Source organism: Camelus bactrianus, chromosome 32 (genome assembly GCF_048773025.1).
Source record: "Camelus bactrianus isolate YW-2024 breed Bactrian camel chromosome 32, ASM4877302v1, whole genome shotgun sequence".
Taxonomy (NCBI): Eukaryota; Metazoa; Chordata; class Mammalia; order Artiodactyla; family Camelidae; genus Camelus; species Camelus bactrianus.
Window position 1 is genome coordinate 7,737,576 of NC_133570.1, and position 24,918 is coordinate 7,762,493.

Here is a 24,918-nt window from a genome sequence, read left to right on the forward strand (position 1 = left end):
AAAGATACTCATGCTGCTGAGAATGGGTTGCTTTCAGTTCTTGCTGATTGGAGCCAGGCTCTGGCACCATCTTGCTTCATTCTTCCCTGTGATTTTCCTGTACTTACAATACCCCCTTACATACCCCCTACATTCTCTGTAGAAGGAGAGTCAAAACCAGTGAGCCCTGCTTCAGTGGTTGAGAGATTATTTCTAATCCAAACAAGATGGCGACCAAGACTGGCTAAAGCTCCCACACTGGCTCAGCTCCTCCATGGAGCCTCCAGCCCATGTTTCAGTCTCTGGCCAAGCCATTGAGAGGCAAATGGAGGAGTCTGCTGCCTCTGTGACATTGATCACCAGAGCTTGGGTTGGCCAGTTTCTCAGGGCCACCCCTTAGAGTTAAGCTGTCACCCCAAAATGTTTCTGACGCTTTAGTAAACTCAACTGCACAGCCCCTTAGGAAATTCTTCTCAGGAGCTGACTCCTTATAGTGTGAAGTAGGACTCAGATGTCTCTGTTATAAGTGTTCCTCTTTCAAGGTACGAGGTGGGGAAGCCCTGCCATTTTAAAAATTTGTAAGAAGACCACATTCTTCCATCAATATTTTCTTCGCTTGATAGGGACAGACGTAATCATTCATCATCTCAGCAAATACTGTTGGGCTTCTACTACATGCCAGACGCTGTTCTAAGCGGTGAACAAAACATTCTAGCAGGGTGTGATAAATCGGTCCCAGCCTGCTGTTTGAGGCCCTGCTCACTTTGACATGGACCTGGCTCCATTCTTCCCCTGTCTGGCTTAAACCTAGCCTGATGTAGTTACTATTCATATCCCCTTTTTATGAAGGAGGAAACTATGACTCAGAAAGGTTATGTGACTTTCCTAAGGTCACAACAGCAAGTAAGTGGTAGATGTGCTTCTAGAACAGGGATTGGCAAATTATAGCCCTTGGGCCAAATCCAGCTTGCTGCCTGTTTTTATAGATAGTTTTATTGACACACAGCCACACCCATTGATATATCGTTTATGGCTGCCTTTACACTCCAAGGGCAGAGTTAAATACTTACGACAGACCACACGGCCCACATAGCCAGAAATACTTATCCTCTAGCTTTTTATGGAAAAAATTTGCTGACCTGTGTTCTACATCAAACTTGTAAATTTCGAGTGGTCGGCTTTGACTCAGAGAATGGGTATCTTCTTCACAATCATTCCTTTCTCTCTTCCGCCCTCCCTCCCTCCCTCCCTCCCTTCATTCCTTTCTTTTACTCTTTATTATGGAAAGATTTTCAAGCACAGGAAGGTTAAAGAGAATAAAATAATGAGCCACATGACCCAGTTTCAACAACTGTTCACTCATAGCCACTTCTTGCACTCCTGGATTATTCGGAAGCAAATTCGCTGTGTCATTTCACCTGTAAATATTTCAGCTCCTGTCTCTAAAAACTAAAGAATCTCTTTGTAAACATAACCACAGTATCATCGTAACTTTAAAATTTTAACAGTAGTTTTTTTTTAATGGAGATATAATTGATATATAACATCACATTAGTTTCAGGTGTACAGCGTAATAACTCAGTATTTGTATATATTGCACAGTGATCATCACAGTAAGTCTGCTTGACATCCATACCACACATAGTTGTTTTTTTTTTTTTTTTCCTTAACAGTAGTTTCTTAATATCATCAAGTATCCAGGCAGTGCTTCAGTGTCCTTGATTGGCTCCTCAATTTTTAAAATCATTTTTGGTGCATATCAGGATTCACACAAGGTCCAGACATTGAGACTGGCTGATGTGCCTCTTACATATGGCAGCCAACTAACCTGGTTTGGCTCTGGACTGAGAGGTACCTGCGATGCAGAACTTTGGGTTTTAAAGCTGGGAAGCACCCTCCTTGCTTCTGGAATGCTCTGGTTTCTTGTCCCACCCTCTGGAAGCCCAGCTGCGCTTCCTCTGGCCTCTCACATGGCCTCAGGAGAGTGCTGTGCTCATGAGCTTGAGTTCGGATCTTAGTCCATCACTAGCTGTGGGCCCCTGGGCAAGTCACCTCACCTCTAGCTGGGATTTTGCTGTTTGTGTCCCTGTGGTGTGGTTTGACCTGTTCCTCTGTCCCCTGTGTTTGTTGTGCATGGGCAGTTGGATCAAGAGGCTTGATCATATTCAGGTTCAGTGTTTTTCGCAAGTCTGCTCATTGGTGGTGCTCGGGGTTTCCATCACGAGGTGCGGATTGTACCTCCTAGTCAATTCCAAGACGAGGGTGGGGGTCAGCTGGAGGCAGGGACCAGCCTGATCAGTGACAAGCCGGGTCTGGCCACCTGGGGACACCTAAACTGCCCTCCCGCAGTATATCAGGAAACCTTAGCCAGTGCCTTCTGATAGTTAACATTCAGCATTAGGAATGAAAGCGGAAACCAAGAGATTTCATAGCTGTGTTAGGTAATTAAATTACTTACATGAATCCACTCACACTTGATTATTTCCACGTTTCCTGCTAAACATATGCCTCTCCTTCGCTTACTGCCATCCTGGGCTCTCAGCTGGGAGGAGGGTGGTTGTGGGGGCTTCTCAAGGGCTGCCTGTCTTTGAGAAACAGCAAAGAAAATGGGGTTCCCCACCCAAGCTGCCTTCCTCTGATAAATGGAAGGCCTTCTCCCAACAGAGAGTAGGGGATAGAGCATCACTTGTATTTCCAACTTAAGCTGAACGGTTTTTTGCTATTTTTTTCCCCTATAGAGCATACTGTTTCCAGGTTTTGTTATATGGGGTAGTGGAGGCGAGGAGGGAAACAGAAAAATTGCTTCCATGAAATTGATACTGTTATTGCTCCTGGCAAAGAGAGAATGAGAAAAAAAAGTAGGGAGCATTTGAAGTAAAGGTTTGCTCTGATATTTTGTGTCAGGTGCCTGGGATGGAGTTGGGATACAGCAAAAGAAGCTGGCTGTCCCCCACCCTGGGTGCCTTCTGTTTGTGTCCGTGTACCTGGAGGGGTTCCCAGAAGGGCAGGGGGGAAAGTGGGAGGCTGGGTGACATTTCATACCCCAAAGCAGGGCTGCAAACTCAGTTGCCCACAGGGTCCTACAGGCAAGCTGACTGAGCAGCACAGGCACAGGGGAGGCGACAGAGAGGAGTGGGGCCTGAGGCAAGCTGGGACTCTGTGTGCCACCTCCGGAGTGGCTTCTTTCTCTCAGTGCATTGTGGGAGCCAAGAGCACAAACTTCGAAGCCAGGCTACCTGTCTCCAAATCCCTGCTCTGCCCACTCTCCTGGCTGTGTGACCTTGCAAGTCTCTTGATGTCTCTGTGCCTCTGATTCCTCATCTGGAAAGTGGAAATGGTAACTCCTCCTACCACTGATGTACTGGAGAGGCTCGTAGCAGCAAACTCCTCGGTCAGTCAGTGACACTGAGAGCTTGAAATCTGCCATGGTGGGAGTATTTGCACCAGGGGAATTGGTAGGCACTGCAAACCAGGACCCTTTTTTTTTCACCAACCAGTTGTTAAACCTGTACTAACACATTACTGCGCCCACCCTATAGGGCTTTTACAATTTGGAGACTCAGTGTGCGAAAAGCACTTAAAACAGTGCCCAGCACACTGAGCACTCAGTAAGTATTCACTATTATTACTGTTTTTGTTTTTGATGCTGTTTGTGCAGGAGTGGAGCCCTCTGTGGCTACATTTTCTAATTTTTCTGGCAAGCTGGAAATCTCGATTTTTATGTAAAATCTCCTGATCTTTAAAGGTTTGCTAAAAAAAATGAACATGTTTTAAACCTGAACAAAGGCAAGTACATGAGGGGATTTGGACTGTGGACCCCATGTTTGCAACCTTGGGCTTGGAGGAGTGATGCATGCTGTCTGTTTAGATCAGAGTGTTTCTTACCTCCCAGCTTGGCACACGCCACCCTCTCTTCCTCCCTATGGATCAGCTACCTGCCTGTCCTTTGCAAGTCAGTGCCAGCTCCTCCTTGAAGCTCTCCTCTAGCCCATGCCCCTGCGGAATAAACCCCTCCCTCCCTCCTTGACTCCCCTCCTCAGAATGCTGCTTACCTTCTGCCCTTTTCCATGGCCTCTTTCTTACTCTACGACTTGTGGGCTGGGACTGTGGTTTCTTCTTCTCAGTGTAGTGCATGGCACACTGAAAATCATAACAATAGTTAAATCAACACCTGTTAAGCATTGTCTGTTTGCTAGGCTATGTGCTAAGCAATTTTTGTGTGTATCACCTTTAACCCTTACCATCATCCTCAGATTTGGAAGCAAAGGCTCAGAGAAGGCCAGTTGCTGCCCATGGCCACAGAGAAGTGGGGGGACTGGGAACTGAATTGGCCCACAGCGGGAAGCCCATGGCTGAGAACCACAGCTGGAAAGTCAGAGGCAATGGGCCCCTGACTGCAGAAACTGGGCAGCAGACAGTGTGGTGCCCCGAGTGACCAGCTGAGGCTCTCATGGGGCTGTCTTGAGGCCCACTCCACAGAGACATCCAGAAGGGACGCTGCTACATTTAAAAGCCTGGGCAGGTGGCACTTCAGTGGCATTTGGGTGGCCGCTTCTCCATAAAGGGCATGCGTGTTCTTTTACCTCAGCTCTTCTGGGCTGGCATTTCGGAGAACTTCTCCAGATGACCTCAAGAGGGGAGACCGCAGCCACCTGGGACCCCTGCAGGCCTCCTAGCGGGGACGGGGACAGGGACGAGGATTCTGCAGCACATGGCCAGTAGAGCCTGAGGCAGCGAGAGCCCAGAGGCCGGGGCAGGGTCGTCAGCCAGCTCAGGGCAGTGGGAGTCGGCGGAGCCCTGCATTGCCGAGGGCGCTTGTTGCCGGGCTGGCTGGAGTGGTTCCTGGTGTTGCTGACCGCACTCTGGTGATTCAGCTCCAGCCCTCCTGTTCTAGCAGTTTCCACCTCTCACATTCCACCCCCCATAGTGCCAGCTTCTCCTCAGGTCCCTTTGCCCAGAAATCCCAAGATTTGTCTGTGGCTTGACCAACACTATCCAGTATTTAACCGTGAACAAAGCATATGTCAACTGCTGGTGTCTCCACACCTAAGCTGGGTCTTGCTTGTCCCTGCTTTCTACGTGGAGAAACCGAGGCACAGAGAGGTCAAGGAAGGATGTTCACTCATCATTAAGCGCTGGCAGGGTGGGCACTGTGCCAGCTGCTTCACCTCCCTGATTTGATCCTCCTGGTAGGATGCTCGTCACATCATAGTACCCATTTTACAGTTGAGAAAGCTGAGGCTCTGAAGGCTTTGTGACTTGCCGAACATTACACAGCCAGAGCTACAGGTTTCAGACTTCGTTCACTCAGACCTGACTCCAAAGCCCATATGCTTTCCAGCCCTTCCTTGAATCCACAGGGCTTTATTAAGCCCCAGGTGCATGTGTTCCAGTGCCGTCCTCCGTCCTCGCCCACTCACCCTCCCCCCACCCTGGGGCCCACCTAGCTCCACCATTACCATCAGAATACAGAATACCAAACCCTGCTGGTCTTTCCAGCTCTATCAGTTTCTCACCATTCAGGAAGGCACCAAATCATCCAGGTGCTCTAAATGGCCCTTTTTCCCTGGGCCCAGGTGGACTTGAGTTGGGAGTGCCTAACTGCTTTGTGTTCAGGGTGGAGGGCTCACACAGGATCTTGCTGCAGTTTGGAAGGGCAGTTTGCCAGCCACTTGGGGCTGTGTGGAAGCAAGAAGTAGGGCCAGTACAGGACACCCTGCTCATCGCTCCTGTTTTTCATCCACCTTTGAAATCACTATTTGAAGGGTGGGGTTGGGAGAGGAGGCTGATGGAACTCAAGAAGAATGTGGAGAAATCAAAGCAAGGGGAAAGGGGAGTGTCTGTCTAGGCCAGGGTGAAAATACTAATGCTGATGGGGTCCCACACCTGTACTGCAGGTGCATGGGAGGACCAGGTGAGCTGCCAACTCTGGTCTGTCTCACTTGGAAGCCAGTGCTTTCCCCAGGTGGCAGTTGTTGGTGGATACGTGGGCCCAGGCTGGCCAGATCCTCTGGTTTTCCAAGAGAAGCCAGCAATCTGGATCTTTTCTGGTTTTTAAATGCTAGCTTGAAATACACACACCCGTTTTCATGCTCACAGTACTCTATGGAGGTATCACTGACATATGGTAAAATGCACAGGTCTTAAGTGTGTCACTTGATGGATTTTTATGGCTCAAATAGTTTTTCAATTTTTTTAATTGAGGTGTAGTTGATTTACAGTGTTGTTAGTTTCTGATGTACAGCATAGTGATTCACTTATACGTATATATACTCTTTTTCTATTCCTTTTCATTACAGATTATTACAGAATATTGAATATAGTTCCCTGTGCTATTCAGTAGGATGTTGTTGTTTATCTGTTTTATATATAGGAGTTAGTATCTGCTAATCCCAGACTCCTATTTTATCCCTGCCCCCTTTTCCTCTTCGGTAACCAAAACCAAAACTCAAACCCAAACCCTTTGTTTTCTATGTCTGTGAGTCTGTTTCTGTTTTGTAAATAAGTCCACTTGTATCATTTTTTTTAATTCCTCATATAAGTGATACCATATGATATTTGTCTTTCCATGTCTGGCTTACTTCACTTAGTATGATCATCTCTAGGCCCATCCGTCTTGCTGCAAATGGCATTGTTTCATTTTTTTACAGCTGAGTAGTATTCCATTGTATATATGCACCACAACTTCTTTATCCAATCATCCGCTGATGGACATTTAGGTTGCTTCCATGTCTTGGCTATTGTAAGTAGTAGAGCTATGAACATTGGGGTGCATGTATCTTTTTGAATTAGAGTTTTCTCCATATATATGCCCAGGAGTGGGATTGCTGGATCATATATTAACTTTATTTTTAGTTTTTGAAGGAATCTCCATACTGTTTTCCGTAGTGGTTGCACTGAATTACATTGCCACCAACAGTGCAGGAGGGTTCCCTTTTCTCCACACCCTCTCCAGCATTTATTGTTTGTGATCTTTTTAATGATGACCATATGGCCAATATGAGTAGATAACTCATTATAGTTTTGATTTGCCTTTCTCTGATAATTAGCAATATTGAGCATCTTTTCATGTCCTTATTGGTATGGCTCAAATATTTTTAAAACACTGGAAGGTCCAAGAAAACATGTCCATGGGGTGTATCTGGCCCCAGACCCATTGTTTATGACCCTGTTGTGCTGTGTGACATACGTCAGCAAGGTAGGACGCTCACATGTGCCAGTGTCCCATGGGGAAGGGACAGGCTTCTGGAGAGAGCCCAGTGATAATCCTGTTACTGTCACGGCCAAGGGCACATGCTCTGGAGTCCAGGGTGTGAATCCTAGCTCTGCCACTTGCTATGTGACTTTGGGCAAGTCAGACTTCTCTGATGTCTTGTTTTCCCCACCAATAAAGTCTCATAGGGCTATTATACAGATTGAATGAGTAAATGTGATAAATGCTTAGAACAGTACTAGGTACCCAGTACCTGGCTTTGTGTGTGTTCACTGCTTTCCCTTTTTGAATTAATAGACTGTTGTTTAGAGCAATTTTAGGTTTAGAGAGAATTTCAGCAGAAAGTATAGGGCTCCCCACCCCAGTTTCCCCTATTATTAACATCTTGCATCAGTACAGTACATTTGTTACAATTGATGAGCTAATATTGATATATTATTATTAATTAAAGTCCATCTTTAGGGAGTCACTCTTTGTGTTGTACATTCTATGGGTTTTGACAAATGCATAATGTGTATCCACCATCACAGTATCATACAGAATAATTTCACTGTTGTTTTAAACCTGGAATCTTTGTTAGTCCTCATGGCTACTGCATAGAAAAGACCGGCTGTGGTTTATGAATAACTTTTGATGGGCTGGCGGGAGCCCCATTCCTTACTCACCCACTCAGGGAAGCATAGCATATTCGACATGAGAAGGGGACATTTGGGGATAAACTTGAGGCTGTTCTAATGTACCCAAAATGGGAACTATTCTCCCACTTCAAGTGGGGAATTGCACGAATTCCAGCCCCAAAATCTCTGCCATATAGCTGGCTCTGAATCCAAAGACCTGGTTCACACCCCCACCTCAACCTCTCCTGTGTGACTTGGGGCTGCTGTGTCAGCCTCTCTGGGCCTCTCAAACAAGAACCATCCTCCTTGCCAGAGCCACCCCTGGGAGTGTGCAGAAGCTCAGATGTACTAATTCTTGTGAAAGGTCTCCGTAAATTATAAAAAATTCTAGATTAAAATTGCAAAGTATTCTGATTATAATCAGTTATACAGAAACACAGCTATTGTCGAAACAGGCTTGCTCGTTAGAGGCTGAGCCACGGAATTTGACTGCATGCAAGGGCTTCGTGGCAATTGTCCGTGGCTTGTCCCTCTGGGATGAGGAAGCCACAGAGTCAGGCACACAGGTAGAGCCCACCTGGAATAGCAAGGTCCAAGCTGGGCCACCCATTCCTGGGTTGTTCCTGCTCTCGTAGCCTGCCAGCCGAGTGCCAGTCAGCACAAAGCCACATTTGTGGTATCGGCACCTCCCTAAAGAAGGAAATAGGACACAGATTATTCCAGCACCCATGAGAATGAATCCCAATCATCTGACTTCATACACTGGCCACACCCTTGGCAGGACAGGAAACATAACTTCTGTCCCTGCCCGCATATATAAACGGCCTCGATAGCTTTTCAGCTCATTATATGAGCACGCAGTTGATTTTTTTTTAATACCCCAAAGCAAAATTTATTTGTAAGGCACTAAAGAAAGCCTTCTGTCCCTTTTATGCTGGGAGCCCTCAGAAGAGAAGCGAAATTGTGTATTCGCTGCTAAAAAAAGCCCCGGCTTATACAATTTTAACAATAGAAAAATGATCTTTGTGCTTCAGTGCATGGATGCTTAAAGGAAAACAGGCAGTCTGTTCAGGTGGCTGGTGAATTACAAATGAGTGGTTCGCCTTTGTTTTGAGTGACAAGCAATTTAAGTGCAGTCTTACGTGGAGGCCTGGAAATTCTTTTCCCCAGAAGAGAGAAAGAGCATGAGAGGAACAGGAAAAAAAAGAAAAAAGCTTCCTTTTTTGAACCTAGAGATTATACTAGTTGCCACTGAGCAGAGGTGAGAAGTTAGAACTTCATTTGATAATTATAAAATCAGTAGTTTGTGATTGGACGTAATTGATGATTATACCGTTGCTAATAGCAAGCCTGCCAGCCTGCGCTTGTGGGATATTTCATTTTTGCACCGCTTCCAAGCCGTGAAAGCCAGCCCGGCGTGGGGCAGCGGCTCGCGAGATCTCAGGGAGCCTGACATAAATGCATTTGGGGGCCCGTATTATGTTGGATAAAAAGTGTTCATTAATGCCATCATTTGAAAACACTTTGCTCTGTGCCTTATTTTTAGCCTGGGAATAATTAAAAATATTAAAATAAAATTGCACGGTGTTTTTTGTTCCTACCTCATGTTCCCAGCAGACCCACGCCTCTGTCCAAGCCTGGGTGAGTTTCCGAGACCTTGCATTCATTGCCTTTGATTAAAATCCCAGTGGGGTAGAAATTGATGTGTGGGGAGGAGACTGTCTGCCTGTCTGCTTGGGTGAATTTGAGTTAGGGACCATAAGCCCAACACCTTCACTTTACAGATGGGGAAACTGAGGCTCAGAAAAGGGGCGTGACTTGCCCAAAGATGAACAGGGAAACAAGGCTCCAGCTGAAACCAGAACCCAGGTCTGCTCAATCCTGGGTCCAATTTTTCCTGTTTCCCACGCTGCTGTCAGCTTTCCTGAGATGCCGGGATCTCTGGGGCAGATCCTAGGCCTCTGTCTCCTCACTCTACGGGTTACTCGGTTACCCCATCAGAGAGCCTGCTAGAAGTCTCCATGGAGCCTTCAAGACTGCTGCTTAGTTTGGGCTACTTGGAGGGTGTCATTTTTCATTGTCCTTCTAGACTCGGGTTTTATTTAAGTTTGTAGCTCAGAAGGATTAGCTCAGAGAGCCTCTTAAATTCCTTCCTTATCTCATTCATTCATTTGTTCAGTCAGTGTTGATTCAGTGCCCACTCCTGACTCGTCCTGTCCCGGACTCCGAGGGAGGAGAACATCACGGCAGCAGCTGTTCAGGATCATCCGGGTGTTCACACCCCAGACCACAGGCTGCCCTTGGCACCCCTCTTCCTCTCACCACCCCCCGACATCCACTCTGTCTTTCCAAGAAACAAACCCTATGGCTGGACCTTCAGAATCCATCCAGAACCCCAGCACTTCTTCCCACCTCCACTGCCACCACCCTGCCCTGAGATGCCAGAAACACCATCCTTCTCGCCTGAATAATTAAAGTAGCCACCTCCCTGGTCTCCTTGCTTCCACCCCAGCCCCCCTCAGTCCATTGTCCACACAACAGCCAGAGGGATCCTGTTAAAACATATGTCAGACCATGTCCCTCATCTGCTCTAAACCCTCTTGTGGCTCCTCATTCCCTTCAGGAGAAAAAGCCCAAGTCTTCAGTGTCCTACGAGACTCTGATCCCTTTGATCCCTGACCTCCTCTCTTCATCTTCCCCTTCCCGCCCATCTTCTCCTCCTCTTCCCCTTCCCCCACCTTCTTCCACTACCCTGGCCTCTTTGCTATTAGTCAGACCAGCCAAACACACTTCTGCCCCAGGACCTTTGCACCTGCTAGTCTAGCTATCTGGAATATTCTTCCCTGAGATGGCCACAAGACACACTCCCTCCCTGTCTACAAGTCTACTCAACTGTCCTCTTCTCCCAAGGCCTTGCCTGGCCCTGCTAGGCAAGACACACACCCTTGCCCCAGACTGCTGCCTCTGTCCTAGCTTTATTTTCCTCCCTTGCACTTGATCACTTTCTTACCTTCAGTATCATTTCTTTCATTGCCTGCCTCTGCCTTTGCAGTATGTCAGCTCCACAACGATATGGGTTTGGGTCAGTCTTGCTTGGTGCTGAATGCTGGGTGCCTAGCATAGCCCTTGTCCCTAGAATATGCTCAGTAAATCCCTGCTGAGAAGACAGATGGGTGCCTGTGATACGTCAGGCACTGTGTTAGCACTTTGCATGTGTTATTTTACTTCATTTTTTTAAATACCAAAAAAAAAAAAAGCCAATCCTGGCCCTCTGGATGCTCACAGTCTGGTTGGGGAAATGGAACAACATCCAGATGAGAAGTTAGCCTGAGCACCAGCCTGTCATCAGGTAGTGACTGAGGGGTGAGTGCCTGGTGTTCAGAGGAGATTGGGACGAAGCAGAAACTCTCCCTTCACTAGAACACCAGCACCAGTCGAGGTGCCTGGCACTTTTCAGACATCTCTAAAGAGAGACCCCTAAGGATGACACATAGTGACACTCGTTCTTCAGCAGACATTAATTGAGCACTTACTGTGTGCAAGGCTGTGTGAAGGGGATGTAGCAGTGAACAGAAAGACTCTCCTCTGGTGGGGCTCAGACCTAAGCTGATGGCAGCTTCTGGAGCTAGACGGGCCTGGTATTGACTCCCCCAGGAAGGGGTGCCTGCATGACTCACCCCAACAATGCCTTCCAGTTCCATGGAAACTGACTGGGGGTAAATGTGTAGCCTGCTGGAAGGGGGCTGGTTCCGAAAATCTCAAACCTCTATTGTCAAATATATGATTTCTTCCCTTGGAATCTGTCACATGGTCCCCATTAATGCAACCATTTGTCCATCCTCTTGGTAAAAGTGTCCCCAGCCTGCTGGCATCTCCCTGCCTCTTATCAAAGTCCCCAAGATTTAGCCCTCAAGAAGGCACACTGCCCAAATTTTGTATCTCAATGGATACCTGCTGTGTCCTTGGTTGTTTTTTAATCCCTTTGTGCCTCAGTTTCCTCATCTTTAAAATGGGAATAACTCTAGAGCCCACCTGTCTTAATCACCTCAGATTGCCATAACAGAATACCACAGATTGGGTGGCTTAAATGACAGAATTTTATTTTCTCACAGTTCTGGAGGCAGAAAGTCCAAGATCAAGGCAGGGTTAATTTTCTGGTGAGAGCTCTCTCCTTGGTTTGTAGACGGCCACCTTCTTACTGTGTTCCTCTGTGCTTCTGCGCCCCTGGTGTCTCTTCCTCTTCTTATAAGGACACCAATCCTATCAGATTAGAGTCCCACCTGTATGACATCATTTAACCTTAATTACCTGCTATCTCCAAATATAGGCATGCTGAGGGGACACAGTTCAGTCCATAACACTACCTCATGGGAGTTTTGCAAGGATCGAGTGAGTCAATGCATGTAAAACCCTCAGTATGCACAACAAACAAACAAAAATAAATAAACAAAGGTGGGGAGGGTATATAGTTCAGTGGTAGAGTACATGCTTAGCATGCATGGGGTCCTGGATTCAACCCCCAGCACCTCCATTAAAATAAATAAGTAAATAAATTAACCTAATTACCTTCCCCCAAAACAAAAACAAACAAAAAACAAACTCCAAACCCTCAGTATGTGTTTGAGGGCCTGGGGGAAGGAGGCGGGATAACCCCCCTGGGGCAGGCACATAGTAGGTGCTCAGTAAACACCGCCTGCTGTTGTTGCAGTTACTGAACTCCTGCCTGCGTCCTTCACTGTTGCGCTGGGGGTAGGATCTAGAAGCTGGACCTGTAGCCCTGGAAGAGGGGGTCTCAGAGCTCAAGCTTGAATTTGAATTAGTGACTTACATCCCAGACCCTGCGGCAGCCCCTGAGCAGTCAGCACAAGCCCCTTCCCCTCCAGTTCAAAGTGAATTTGTGATTTATACCTGAGAATTCAAAACAGTGACAAGTGGCCAAATATGTTAATTTTATTCCATCCCATCAGGCTCCAGAGTGGCTGGTGCTGGCTCCGGAGCCTCGGCTAGGATGGGGCCTCTCTGGGACCCTCAGTGTCCCTCCCTTGGGAATGCCCCCTGAGACCTCAGAAGGCCAGAGAGGGTGCCAGTTTCTGCCCTGTCTGGGCAGGAGCCGAGAGAGTCCAGCTCAACAACAGCTACCAAAAACAAGAGTCGAACTCGCATTGTTCATTTAAGCCCCAGCATTAAATTTTGATTTTCATCTGCTCGGCCTCATCAGTGATGTATGGCAGAGAGGGTTCGTGCTGCCCGGGAACAAAACCCCCAGCAGACACGCTCTGTGAGGTGGGGGAGTCCGATCCTGCTGGAGACCCAGCGCCTGGCTCCTCCCGGCCCCGCTGTCCCCTGCCCACCTGCCAGCCTGGCTCCCCCAGGTCTTTCAGACATTCCAGCCCCTTCCACAAACTCCCACCAGAGAGTCAGTCCCAAGTGCGGGTTAGAAGCCTGGGCTTTGGAGTCTGACTGGACTAGATCTGGGTCCCAGCTCCCACATGGTGTGGCCTTTGCCCTTCTGTGCCTCAATATCTTCATCCGTGAAGTTCACATCTGCCCCCCAACCCAGGTTGTGAAGATTAAGTGAGTTAATATGTGTCAGACACTTAGCACAGTGCCTGACAGTCAGTGCTCAGTAGTCACTGTGACTATTGATAATAATAATTCTCATATCAGCCAAACAGGGTAATTGTTACCCCCTTTTACAGGTGGTAGGATATCAGAATATTACTATAAATAAAAGGGATTTATCACACAGACTCTTAAAGTAAGATGCGAGCCTTCTGGATGGTTTAGCCAAACCTCCCCAGTGTATAAATCTCCCTGAGTGCCTTTACAGCCTCAGAGGTGGATGGCCATGTAGTTGGATGCCTCTCCTGTTGGGGAGCTCAGTACCTCATAAAGTAGCCCATTTTGAGAACCTAGAAAGATTGAGCCTCCTTGAAATTTCTGCCTTCCTCCCACCCCTGGGCTGGAGTCTTTACGGTCCAGAATACATCTGTTCCTCTACACACGGGCCGGAAAGATCTTCAGCTGTTTGCACACTGCTCTTGCGGTGTGTCCTCCTGAGTCTGCTCCTCTCTCTTGGCTAAATGCACCCCATGTGCCTCCCCACCTTCAGCCCCCACCGTGTCCTCGATCAGGAGTTTATCTCCTAGTCGTCCCTGGAATCAGTTCTTTTCTCCGCGTCTCCAGCAGCACCCTGGACCTGGGCCATCGCCTCCCCAGACCCTGCGGCAGTCCCCGAGCAGTCAGCACAGGCCCCTTCCCCTCCGGCACGTCTGAGCCGATCACTCCCCTGCCCCACGGCTGCTCCCGGGGTTTCCTACTGCTCCTCTCCAGGGCCCACAGCCTCCGCCCCCTCATCCTCTCTGCTCCCCCACTGTGCTCTGCACCCCACCCCTGTGCTCCCACTTCACTCTGAGCCCCATTCCGTCTGCCTCCGTGCCTGTGCCTCCCTCGCTCTCCAGGACCCCTTCTCCTACCTGCTCCCCTCAGTGTCTGGGGACCCCCAGCTCTCTGCTCCCCCTTGCTCTCCACGCCCCCTCACTCTTTGCATAACCTTCCCTCTTCTCTGCCTCCTTCCTCTCTGTCTCTCCTCATTCTTCTTGCTCCTCTTTGCTCCCCATCGGCCCTCCAGATCTGCAACCCCCAGAAGGAGAACCAGGCTGCAGAGGGTGTTAAAGGGCACCCTCCTGGCCCCCAGGGCCATCCTGGGCTGATTCCTTTTCTCCCCAGATCTCATTCCTCTGCCTCCTCCTCAGATGTGCTGATTCTGGGACCTCTGAACACCCACCGCTCTACAGCCCATCACTCTTCAGTTTCATCCCTGCCGCAGCAGATCCCCCCCACCCCATCTCCCAGAACCGCCATGCCCCACCCTTCCCAAAGCCCAGGACCCAGTGGTAGAGGGACGCTGTTTTCAAAATGTGTTCCATGGAACCCGAGTTTCCAGGTTTATTCTGTGAAGAAAAAGTTCTGTGGCCAAATGCATTTGGGCTAAGCTGAGCAAAAGAGCATCCAGTGAGCTAAGAGATTTTGTACAATTCACAGAGAAGGCAGATGGGCACAGCCTTGATCACAGGTCCCTCTCCTCACGCCTGGGGTACTGTGCAACACACTTTGAGGAGCACTGGGTTCTAGTTGCAAGTCTGGGCCGCAGAATGAGAGGATGCCGGGTATGGATACCACCTCCATCAATAACTAGTACTCTCATCTTGGCCAGGTGGCTTGGCTTCCATGAGCCTCAGTTTCTTCCTCTGTAGAATGGGAGAAAGTGCTCATGTCTGAGAGTTGTTTTTGGAGATTCCAAAGGTAAGGCACTGAGAACAGAATAAAGGGTCGGTTTCCAGAAACTCTTACCATTCATCGTGAAGAGCTTGGCACAGAGCTGTTCTCAGTAGCCAGACACCGCTCTCTCAGACAGCTCGCGGAAGCTCAGCCCCGGGGGGGCCCTAAACGTGCCATTTTTAACCACCTGACAAATGCTAGGCAGCTAGAACAGGCTTTTGCCTCTCCTCTGGCTTAACCAGTTCTACACCTGTTACTTTCATACTCCGGGGACCAAACACATTTTCACCCCCTATATTACAGCCGGTAGTGTGAACGCCGCCTGCTCCGTCACACGCTGAGCTGTTTCTGATATGACCTTCTTGGTGTCTGTAGCTGGCCGACGCCGCCGCCTCCTCCCCCAGATGGCCTTCAAAGATCTGCCTGTCACAAGCCAAATCTGTCATTCTGGACCCTTTTCTCCTGCCCTTCTGCGTGATGGGGCCCAGTCATGAGGCAGAACCACATGGCCTTTTATTTATGCTGGGCTCACCTGCCCTGGGCACATGGGTGAAATGCATCAGAGTTGCAGCTCTTGGAAAAGACATCCCTTATGGTTGGAAGAAGAATTATCTGCTTTATTAGAAAGCTTTTTGCCAGATTCCATGGGACTCTTTGCCGCATGTTAGCTCGTTCCTCTTCGACAGATGGAAAGTATTCTTCCCACTTAATGGATGAACAGACTAAGGCTGAGAGATGCTTCATGACATTAAGCCCAACACTAGATCAGGCTATGATACTTGGTCTTCTAGAAACAGAGTCATTGCTCTAAGACAAGACTGAACGAGGCAGGGCATCCAAATGGCAACTGCCTTTAAGAGTCATATTTACCATGGGAAGCCCTAAATTTGAACCAGTTCAAACTGAGTGCCATTCCAGTCTCACATTGTAAGGAGACAGTCACACAGATAATCAATACCCAAGTCATGAGCACCATGAATGGACAGTAGAGGGTGCAATGGGCAGGGAAAGGAAAGCATTAAAGGCATCTTCCAGCACTTGACCCCCCCTCTGCCCTGAATTCCTTTTTAGAAATCAGTGGAACATTCTCAGGCCTTTCCCCAGACCCCAGCCACCACACGTGCTCAGCATGGACAGCTGTATAATGAAGCATTCAGTCTTCCTGCCGGCTGATCTTTGATAATTCTCCATCTAGAGATCGGGAGATGAGTTGCTTTTGTTTCTCATGGCTTTTCGTGGGCTCCAGGTCAGCAGCGCAGCAGCCCCTGACTTGGTACAGCCATAGGTGGCATCTCAAGGCAGCAGCTTCCACATGGCATACGAGTGACTGTCCCCACTGGCTGGGATGGTTTCTCTTTCCAGGAGATAGGGGCCCACATCTGAATTCAGAACAGTAATTTGAACTCCCAGACCTGGTGTGAACCTCACTTGGCCATTTACTTACTGGGTGACCTTGGGCAAGTTACTTAACATCACTGAGCCTTGGTTCCCTCACCTATACAGTGGGGATAATGACAGCAGCTACATTCAGTGATTGCTGTGTCCGTGGAGACATGATTATGAATAATAAGAGCATCTGGTACGTGGTAAACTTTGAATATTACACTTGTTATTGTTTATTATTATTATTATTGCATCAAGGATGCACCCCCCCGAAACTCTGAATTAATTGCCCCTCCTCACATTGCTCTGGAGATGCCAGTGTTTGCATCACCTCCTCCTGTGTTATGGTTCCTCTTTGGCACAGCAGTGTCTCCCACTCAGCTGGGAGTCCTTAGAGCAGGAACTGTGTCTCATGCATGTTAGCAAGAATAAAAGTCTTCCATTTGCCCAGATTCTAGAACATCGTTTCTGTCCGTCACCATCTTCCCCTTCTGGGGAGGTAACTCCCGATGTTCCTTCCACCCACCAAACTGGGTCAGCCTCCCGTTATTTACACTCTCCAGTCCCCTGCACTTTTCCTTTGAAGTGTTTAGCATGTGTAATTAATGAATTATCTGGGGAATCTGCTTTAACGTGGGTCTCCCCACTGGACTGTGAGTCCTGTAAGGGTGGGGCTTGAGGCTGCACCATTCATTGCTGAGTTCTCAGCCACAGTGCATGGCGCCTAGCAGGTGCTCAGGAAATGTTTGTTGAATGAATGAAAGACTGTCATTCACTTGGAAGGCAAGAAACCAGAGACTGCTCTCAGAATAAACAAGGAGAGAGCTTAAGGGGCTTTTGGAACTGACCTTTTTAAAATCACTTGCTCAACATCCACCCTACATTTCTTTCCACCTCTCTTAAATAACGAATCCTCTGTGGACCTTGTAAAGCCTTCAAGCCGAGCTGTCCAATAGAAATATAATGTGATCCACAGATGGACTTTTATATTTTGTAGTACCTACATTAAAAAAAAGTAAAAGGAAACAGATGAAATGAATTATAATAATAGATTTTATTTAACCCAGCATATTCCAAACTGTTATCACTTCAACATGTAATCAACATAAAAAATGCAGATGAGCTATTGTACACTCTTTTTTTCATACTAAGTCTTTGAAATCCGGGTGCATATTTTGCACTCATAGCACATCTGGATTTGGACTCACCATGTTTCACGTGCTCAGAAGCCACACGAGGCTTGCGGCTGCCATATTGGAAGCTGGAGAGGAACTGCTATGGTTTTCAAATTATTCTTCCCAGAGTGCACTGCTGTGTGTGGAGGCGGGGCCTTCCTCAGGTGGCCTTCATCAGACACCAGAGATGAGCAGAGCTGATGTTTGTCACCCAGCACTTGGCAGAACCTGTCCCCATAACAGGCAAGAAGGAAGGGGTTGATCATACCAAGAGGTGACATACCTATGGGGTTTCATGCGTGGAGTTTTGCAAAGGGCTTTCCATTGTTTAAACCATTTGATCCTCCAGCAGCCCTTTGAAGGAAGCTGTCGTGTTATTATCCCCATTTGACAGATGGGGCAGTAGAGGCACAAGGATTGAAGTGACCTGCTTGTTCAAGGACACACAGGTAATAAATGGTGGAGTGGAGATTTGAACCCAGGCAGCCTGGCTCCAGGACCTATGCCTTGGTTGGCTGCCTCTGAGCAGACTGTCTCAGAACTGGCCTCTGACATTTTCTCCACTGTGATGTCACAGACAGAACCTAGAGTTGGTGCAACCCACTTGGATTTGTTCATTCAGCAAATTACACTGATGCCCTTCTGTGAACCAAATAACATACAGAGCTTACTTCAAGGGGAGGAATTCAATAACAGTCACCCCCCTAACTGGCATTGGGATTCATAAGAAAAGCCCAGCTCTGAAAGAGGACAGTTGACAAGTAGATGGCTCTGACAGATTCATCATTTAGGAAGTTGGCACCAGTCTGTGCCAGGGAGAGTACAGCTCATTCCAGCCCAAAGGGGGCTGCCCAACTCAGGGTGTCCTCGAGGAGGTGGGGATGGTGACCTGTGGGTGCCAGGAGCTCGCTCCTGCCATGTGCCAGGAAGGCCCAGGACTGTGCCAAGGGGACTGGGCCACCAAGAGCCAGCATCAAGATAGCTTGTAAGGCCAGAGCTTGGAATGCATGGCCAGGAGCAGAGGGATGAGATGGGGCTGAGCCCCAGATATGCATCTTACAGAGTCTCACTGGCAGAACAAAAAAGTCCACAAGTAAGAGAAAGTGTGCAAATGTAGCCCCTCACCAACTGGGTTATCCAGTCGTTCATGTATTCATCAGTCAAGGAGCATTCATTGAGCACCTTTGGTATGCTGGAACAGTTTCACCTAACTTTGTCATTCTTGGCATTCGTTGAAACTGATATCTTACTAAAGATTCAACAATTTCTAATTTTCAGTGGCAAGAAAATTATGTGTCCCACTTTCCCACAAAACTTGTCATATTTGAACCACCAACATTAACCTTTAGTAACAAGAATAATAATAATTGCTGACACCTAATGTGTGTCAGACCTTGTGCTAAGCATTTATATACAGCTTCATTTAATCCCCACAACACACCTAGGAGGTTCTATTATTTATCTCCATTTTATAGATGAGGAAACTGAGGATCAGAGAGGGGCAGTGACTTGCCCAAGATCACACAGCCAGAGGCAGTGGAGCTGGGACTTGAACTGAGATTTCTAATTCCATGCTTTTAACCTTCATTTACTTTCTCCTCCACCCCAACCCCCGACCCCATTCCCTAGTTTACACATGTAGAAAATGATCAGATTTGCTTGTAGACTCAGATGCCATGGTCACACATGATTCTTTCTCTTATTTCCAAAGGTGGTGGCTCTTAGTAAGAGAAGTCAGGAGGCTGAAGCTGCTTTCCTGAGTGTTTACAAGCAATTAATTGAAGCACCAGGTAAGAAACTCTTGGGCTTCTTAATTGAATAATTAATGAAAAGAAACTGCTGTTAGGACCATTACACAGGGGTCTTCTGATGGTGGAATCTGGGAGCAGACTGAGACTCGTAGGAGAGGCCAGGCCCTCCATGGTGGGAGTTTGGGAACTGAGGAGGTCTATACCCACTCTCTTGTGACGTGTCCCCACACGACTCCCCCATCTTACCCCACTACCTTCCAACATCAGCTGTGGAGTTTGGGGGTCCTCCTGGTGAGATCTTCCACCTGGACCTTCTTGGGAGCCAAGAGTCTTGCCCTCCAAAACCCCCTATTCCAGTTCCACAAAGGGCAGAAGGCAGCTAGTGCTCTCTGCCAGCAGAGGGCGCTGGAGGAAAAGACCAAAATTGTTTCCCCCAACATGGCACAGCCAACCTCAAAAACCTTGATGTTCAGCAAAAACCAAACCCAGAAGAGCACATACTGTATGACTCCATTTACGTAAAATATGAAGACAGGAAACAATGTCAGCACTATTCACAATGTTCGAAAGGGGGAAACAACCCAAATGTCCATCAATGGATGAACAGATTAAAATGTGGTCTATCCCGCTAGTGGAATATTATTCAGCCATTAAAAAGAATGAAATACTGACCATACTACAGTATGGATGAGCTTCAAAAACATGATGCTGAGTGAAGGAAGCCAGATACAAAAGTCACATAGTGTATGATTCCATCGATATGAAGTGTCCAAAATAGGCAAATCTATAGAGACAGAGATCATCAGATTGGTGTTTCCCAGGGCTGGGGGGAGGCGAGAATAGGGAACAAAGGTTTAAAGGGTATGAGGTTTTCTTTTTAGGGAATAAAAGTATCCTGGGGCTAGATAGAGATGGCGGTTGTACATCGTGAATGTACTAAATGCCACTGAATTGTTCCCTTTAAAACAGTAAATTTTACGTTACAGAATTTCACTTTAAAAAATGCTCCTGTACTAGTAAAAGTCGAGAGTGGTTTCTCTTGGATGGGATGTTGGTTCCTGGGAAGGGCTTTCAGGAACTGGAGATGTTGCTTCTTGATCTGGGTGTGGATTACAGAGGTGTGGTCAGTTTAAGAACCTTCAGCTGTATACCTAAATGTGTAGATATACTTCTGTAAAAAGTTTCCCTTTTCTAAAATGGCTCATCCTCTGAACTTTCTCATTTATTGACCCAGAAATGGGAACCCAGAGAGCAGAGATTTGCTTAATAATGGTGGAGCTGGGAGGAGACGCCACAGTGCTAACTCCCCCAAAGCAGACAGCCCCCCACCAGTCCTTTCCCATTCCTTCCACGGAACTGCAGAAATCACTGCTGTGGAGGGGGGATTGGGGCTGGGAATTCATGAAGAAAATGAGATCCACTCCAAGCCAAGGCAGGGAGAAGGCGAAGTCATTTATATTTGATGTCAAGGTTGTTTGTGGGATCTTCATGTAGTGGGTGGGAGTGTCTCTCATTCCATCTGCCTTGGGTAGTTGTGGTATGTTGAATAGTGTTCTCCAAAAATTTGTATCTACCTTGAACCTCAGAATGTTACCTTACTTGGAAACAGGGTCTTTGCAGAAGTAATTAGTAATGGTCTCAAGATGAAATCATCCTGGATTTAGGATGGGCCCCAAATCCAGTGACGGGTCTCTTTATAAGAGGAGGAGAGGGAGACACAGGGAAGAAGGCTGTGTGAGGACAGAGACAGAGCTTGGAGTGATGCAGCCACAAGCCGAGGACTGCCTGAGACCACCAGGAGCTGGAAGAGGGAAGAAAGAGTCCTCCCCTAGAGCCTTCAGACGGAGCACGACCCTGACAGCACCTTGATTTGGGGCTTCTGGCCTCCAGAGCTGGGAGACAATAAATTTCTGTTGTTTGAAGCCACCCTGTCCGTGGTGGTTTGTTGTGGTGGCTCCGGGAAACTAACACAGCAACGATGTTGTGCGGCTTCCCCTCTGAGAGCAAGTAGGCTGGGTGAGAGGGACGTCCTCTGGCCTGTTATACTCAAAGTGTGGTCCTTGGACCAGCAGCATTGGCTTTGCCTGGAGCTGGATGGAAATGCAGAACCTCAGGCCACTGAATCAGCTTCTGCATTTTCACAAGCTCCCCAGGAGGTCTGGGGGCACATCACAGCTAGAGAAGCGCTGGCCAGGTATGGAAGTTACATGTGCTCCAGCCTCTGCATGTTACTAGCTCAGAGGGAACAGGCCCTACCAGTCCCTGTCATGCTGACCTGGAGACACTAAGTCCTGTGCCCCAGGCCTCACAGCAGGGAGGGATGGGACTTAGTTCTTAGCACATTCAACAAATATTTCCAGAGTGTCTGCTCCATGTCACAACTTGGCTACACGTGGGAGGTTATGTTAGTTTCCTGTGACTGCTGTAACAAATTACCATAAACTGGGGGCTGAAAACAACACATACTTGTTCTCTTACGCTTCTGGAGGCCAGAAGGCTGAAATCAAGGTGTCGGCAGGGAAGGTGTGCTCCCTGGAAGGCTCTAGGGGAGGGCTCTTTATTACCTCTTCCAGCTTCTGGTGGCTCCAGGTGCCCCTTGGCTTGTGGCTGCTTGTCTTTAACCACTGCCTCTGTCTTCACGTGGCCTTCCTCCCTCTGTGTCTCTGGGTCCCAAATCTCCAGTTCCTTTCTCTTAGAAGGACACTGGTCATTGGATTAAGGGCCCACCAGATAATCCAGGATGATCTCGTCTTGAGATCCTTAGCTTAATTACATTTGCAAAGACCCTTTTTCCAAATAAGTTCACATTCACAGGTTCCAGGCATTAGGATATGGATGTATATTTTGAGGTCACCATTCTGCCCACTAACAGAGGCATCCGCAGACTCTCCTTGCTCTGCCCCAGTCCCGTGCTCAGCCCTGATTCTGTACTTACGACAAGGTGGCATAGCCGTGTGGGTTTTCTTGATCAGAATGCTTTGGCAGCAAGAATGGCTGGAACCTGACAGCAAAGCCCTGGGGACTGTGGTCCCCTTTCCCACCCCCTCCTCCCCCCGCCTCTATCCCCAGGCACCACAAGGACATTGGGCCCGTGGCAAGAGGCCAAGACAGCTGTGTCTGCAGCCCTGGTCGTTGTCACCCTCACTGAGGACCACACCAGGCACGTGGCCGAGAGGCCAAGAGGCCCCATTCCTCGTAGCCTTTTTGCTTATGTCTCTACCCTCATCAGAGCTACCTGAAAAAAAAACTGGAAAAATACACCGTCTATTGCCTACTCTTTTCTGTCCTTCGCACAGTCTCAACGACAAATGACATTGGAGAATGACCCAGTACAGACCCCAAGATACCTCCCAAGAGTCTCCACACTCCACTGGGGCCCACAGCACCTCTCCTGTAGCACCAGGGGCAGCACTTAGATGGGCTGGTGTTTCTAGGCTTAGGGCCAGACCCCAATTTGAATCCTGCCCATACCACCTACTCACTGGGTGACCATGGAGAATTAATTCATCTTGCTGAGCTTCAGTCTCATCTTCTATAAACTGGAAATAATATCAGAACTTCCCTCATACAGTCATTGGGAGGCTTCAGCGAGCATGGCACATAGTGGCACTTGCTAGGTATTAACTGTTCTCATCATCATCCCTGTGTCACTAGGACAAGTGAAATTCTCCAAGCCTGGGACTGAGTCACACTAAATTTGCATGCCCAGAACCCAGTACAGAGTAGGCACCTAATAATTGTTTGTTGAATAAATTAGAAATAAGACTCAGGCACAGAAAGGAAAAGAAAGGTTATTTGAACAAAAAGGTACTTTTTTTTAACTAGGGCTTTCTGCTTGTCACGTGTTTATCTATTCAGATAGCATTTATTGAGTGCCTGCTGTATGCCAGCACTCACTAGACGCTGAGACCATAGCCATGAGCCCACCGATGCAGACACGGGCCCAGCCCTCAGGGAGCTTGCATTCTGGTGGCAGAAGTAACCAGATCATCACTCAAATAACCTGTTGTCTCAAACCCAGGGGAGCACTGGGGGGTGAGGAAGAGCTTGCAGCCCCTACTTGGAAAAGAGCATCATTTCTGGGGTTCACTATGGGACCCTCTTTTTTTTTTTTTTTTTTTTTTTTTTTTGAAAATAGGTCTGTTAACACACTCACAAGGCCAGGACCACAATGTCCAGAGACCGTGAGAGTTCCCGAGATAGGCGGGGAGCTTTCTGGAAGGTTCTCATGCCTTCTTGCCCCTCTCCCCAAAGGGTCGTTCCATGCTTGTTGCTGAGTCCATGTGTTTGATTTCCCAATTCCACCCCCCAGAAATGGAGGGGCAGCGGGCGGACGCACATCCCCAGCTGTCACCAAGTTAGAGAACGAGGAGCCTTAACTGACGGAGACACACCATACGAACAGCCCCTTCAGGGCTCTAATTCATTTTCGAGACATTTAAGAATAACAAAATGTTTTAATGATTTCTTAGGGGAATTAGGAAGACATATTTTTGTTCTCATTAAATTTTATCCTTAGACACAAGAACCAAATGTCAGATGTGTTGTTGGTGCTCAGAGCTTCCCTGCTCACTGTCCCCACCACACACACCGCCCCAACCCCCTCCATAAAAATGACACTCCTGGAAAATTGGCCAGGATGCACGCTCTCCTGTTTTTATATTTCTTGACAGGCAAATTATTTGTCGAAATACTTCTCCCCCCAACTCCCCCCGCCCCCCCGAAGCCGCACAAGCCCTGATTCAACATTTTTGTTTTGAGTGACTGCTGCCAACACAGATCTCTGGCAGAGAAGCGATACAGCATGATTGCTCAGCAAGTATTTTGATAAGTGTGCAGCCTGTATGTCTGTAATTACGAAGGAAAACCGTAAATCTTTTGGATATTGTTCACACAGATGTGGCGTGAAGTGAGAAAAAAAAGCAGTAAAACGTGTTAAAAGCATAATTAATGTCATTGTTGTGGAGGATGATTTGATTTAAACCTTTCTGACTTCTGTACCGGTGACGGCTGATTTCTTTATCGCGTTCATAGAGTCACTAGGTACCAACCTAAGCTTCAGAGAGCTAACTTGTTAACTGAGTGATTAGTTAAAAGCAAAAAAAAAGAAAAAAGAAACAACAAAACAAAGGAAGAGCGAGGAAAAGGGCAGGCAGAGGAACTGCTGAAGAGAATAAAAGAAAGAGGTGAGTGCCCTAAAATGTTCTTTCTGCTTTACTTTGATTTTTTAAAATCTGATGCAGGAGATGGAAACTCCTGATGGGCGTTCCTGTCCCTGCTCCCTCCTTCAGGAGGCAAGGCTGGGCAGCGAAGGGATGTGAGCTGCAGTGTCAGGCTGAGTGGACTGCGACTCCCAGCCTGGTGTTTTGAGCTGTGTGACCTTGGGCAGGGACCTGAACCTCTCTGAGCTCTGGTTTCTGTGTCATTAGCAGAGGGGTGATAATAGAACCTGCTCGTCGGTCGATGTGAGAATCTGATACGCATGCATGAAAGTGTTTGGCGGCGTTTAATAACCAGCA

General features: G+C 47.8%; 1 protein-coding gene across 7 annotated transcripts in view; it reads left to right on the top strand.

The window, feature by feature from the left end:
- The window catches only part of CUX2 (cut like homeobox 2), a 241,003-nt gene that overhangs the window by 163,957 nt on the left and 52,128 nt on the right, over positions 1–24,918 (top strand). For all 7 annotated transcript variants that reach the window (XM_074356279.1, XM_074356275.1, XM_074356276.1 and 4 more), the window contains one exon: positions 19,360–19,438. In XM_074356279.1, coding sequence (XP_074212380.1) covers positions 19,360–19,438 — 79 coding nt within the window. The remainder of the gene's footprint in view (positions 1–19,359; positions 19,439–24,918) is intronic.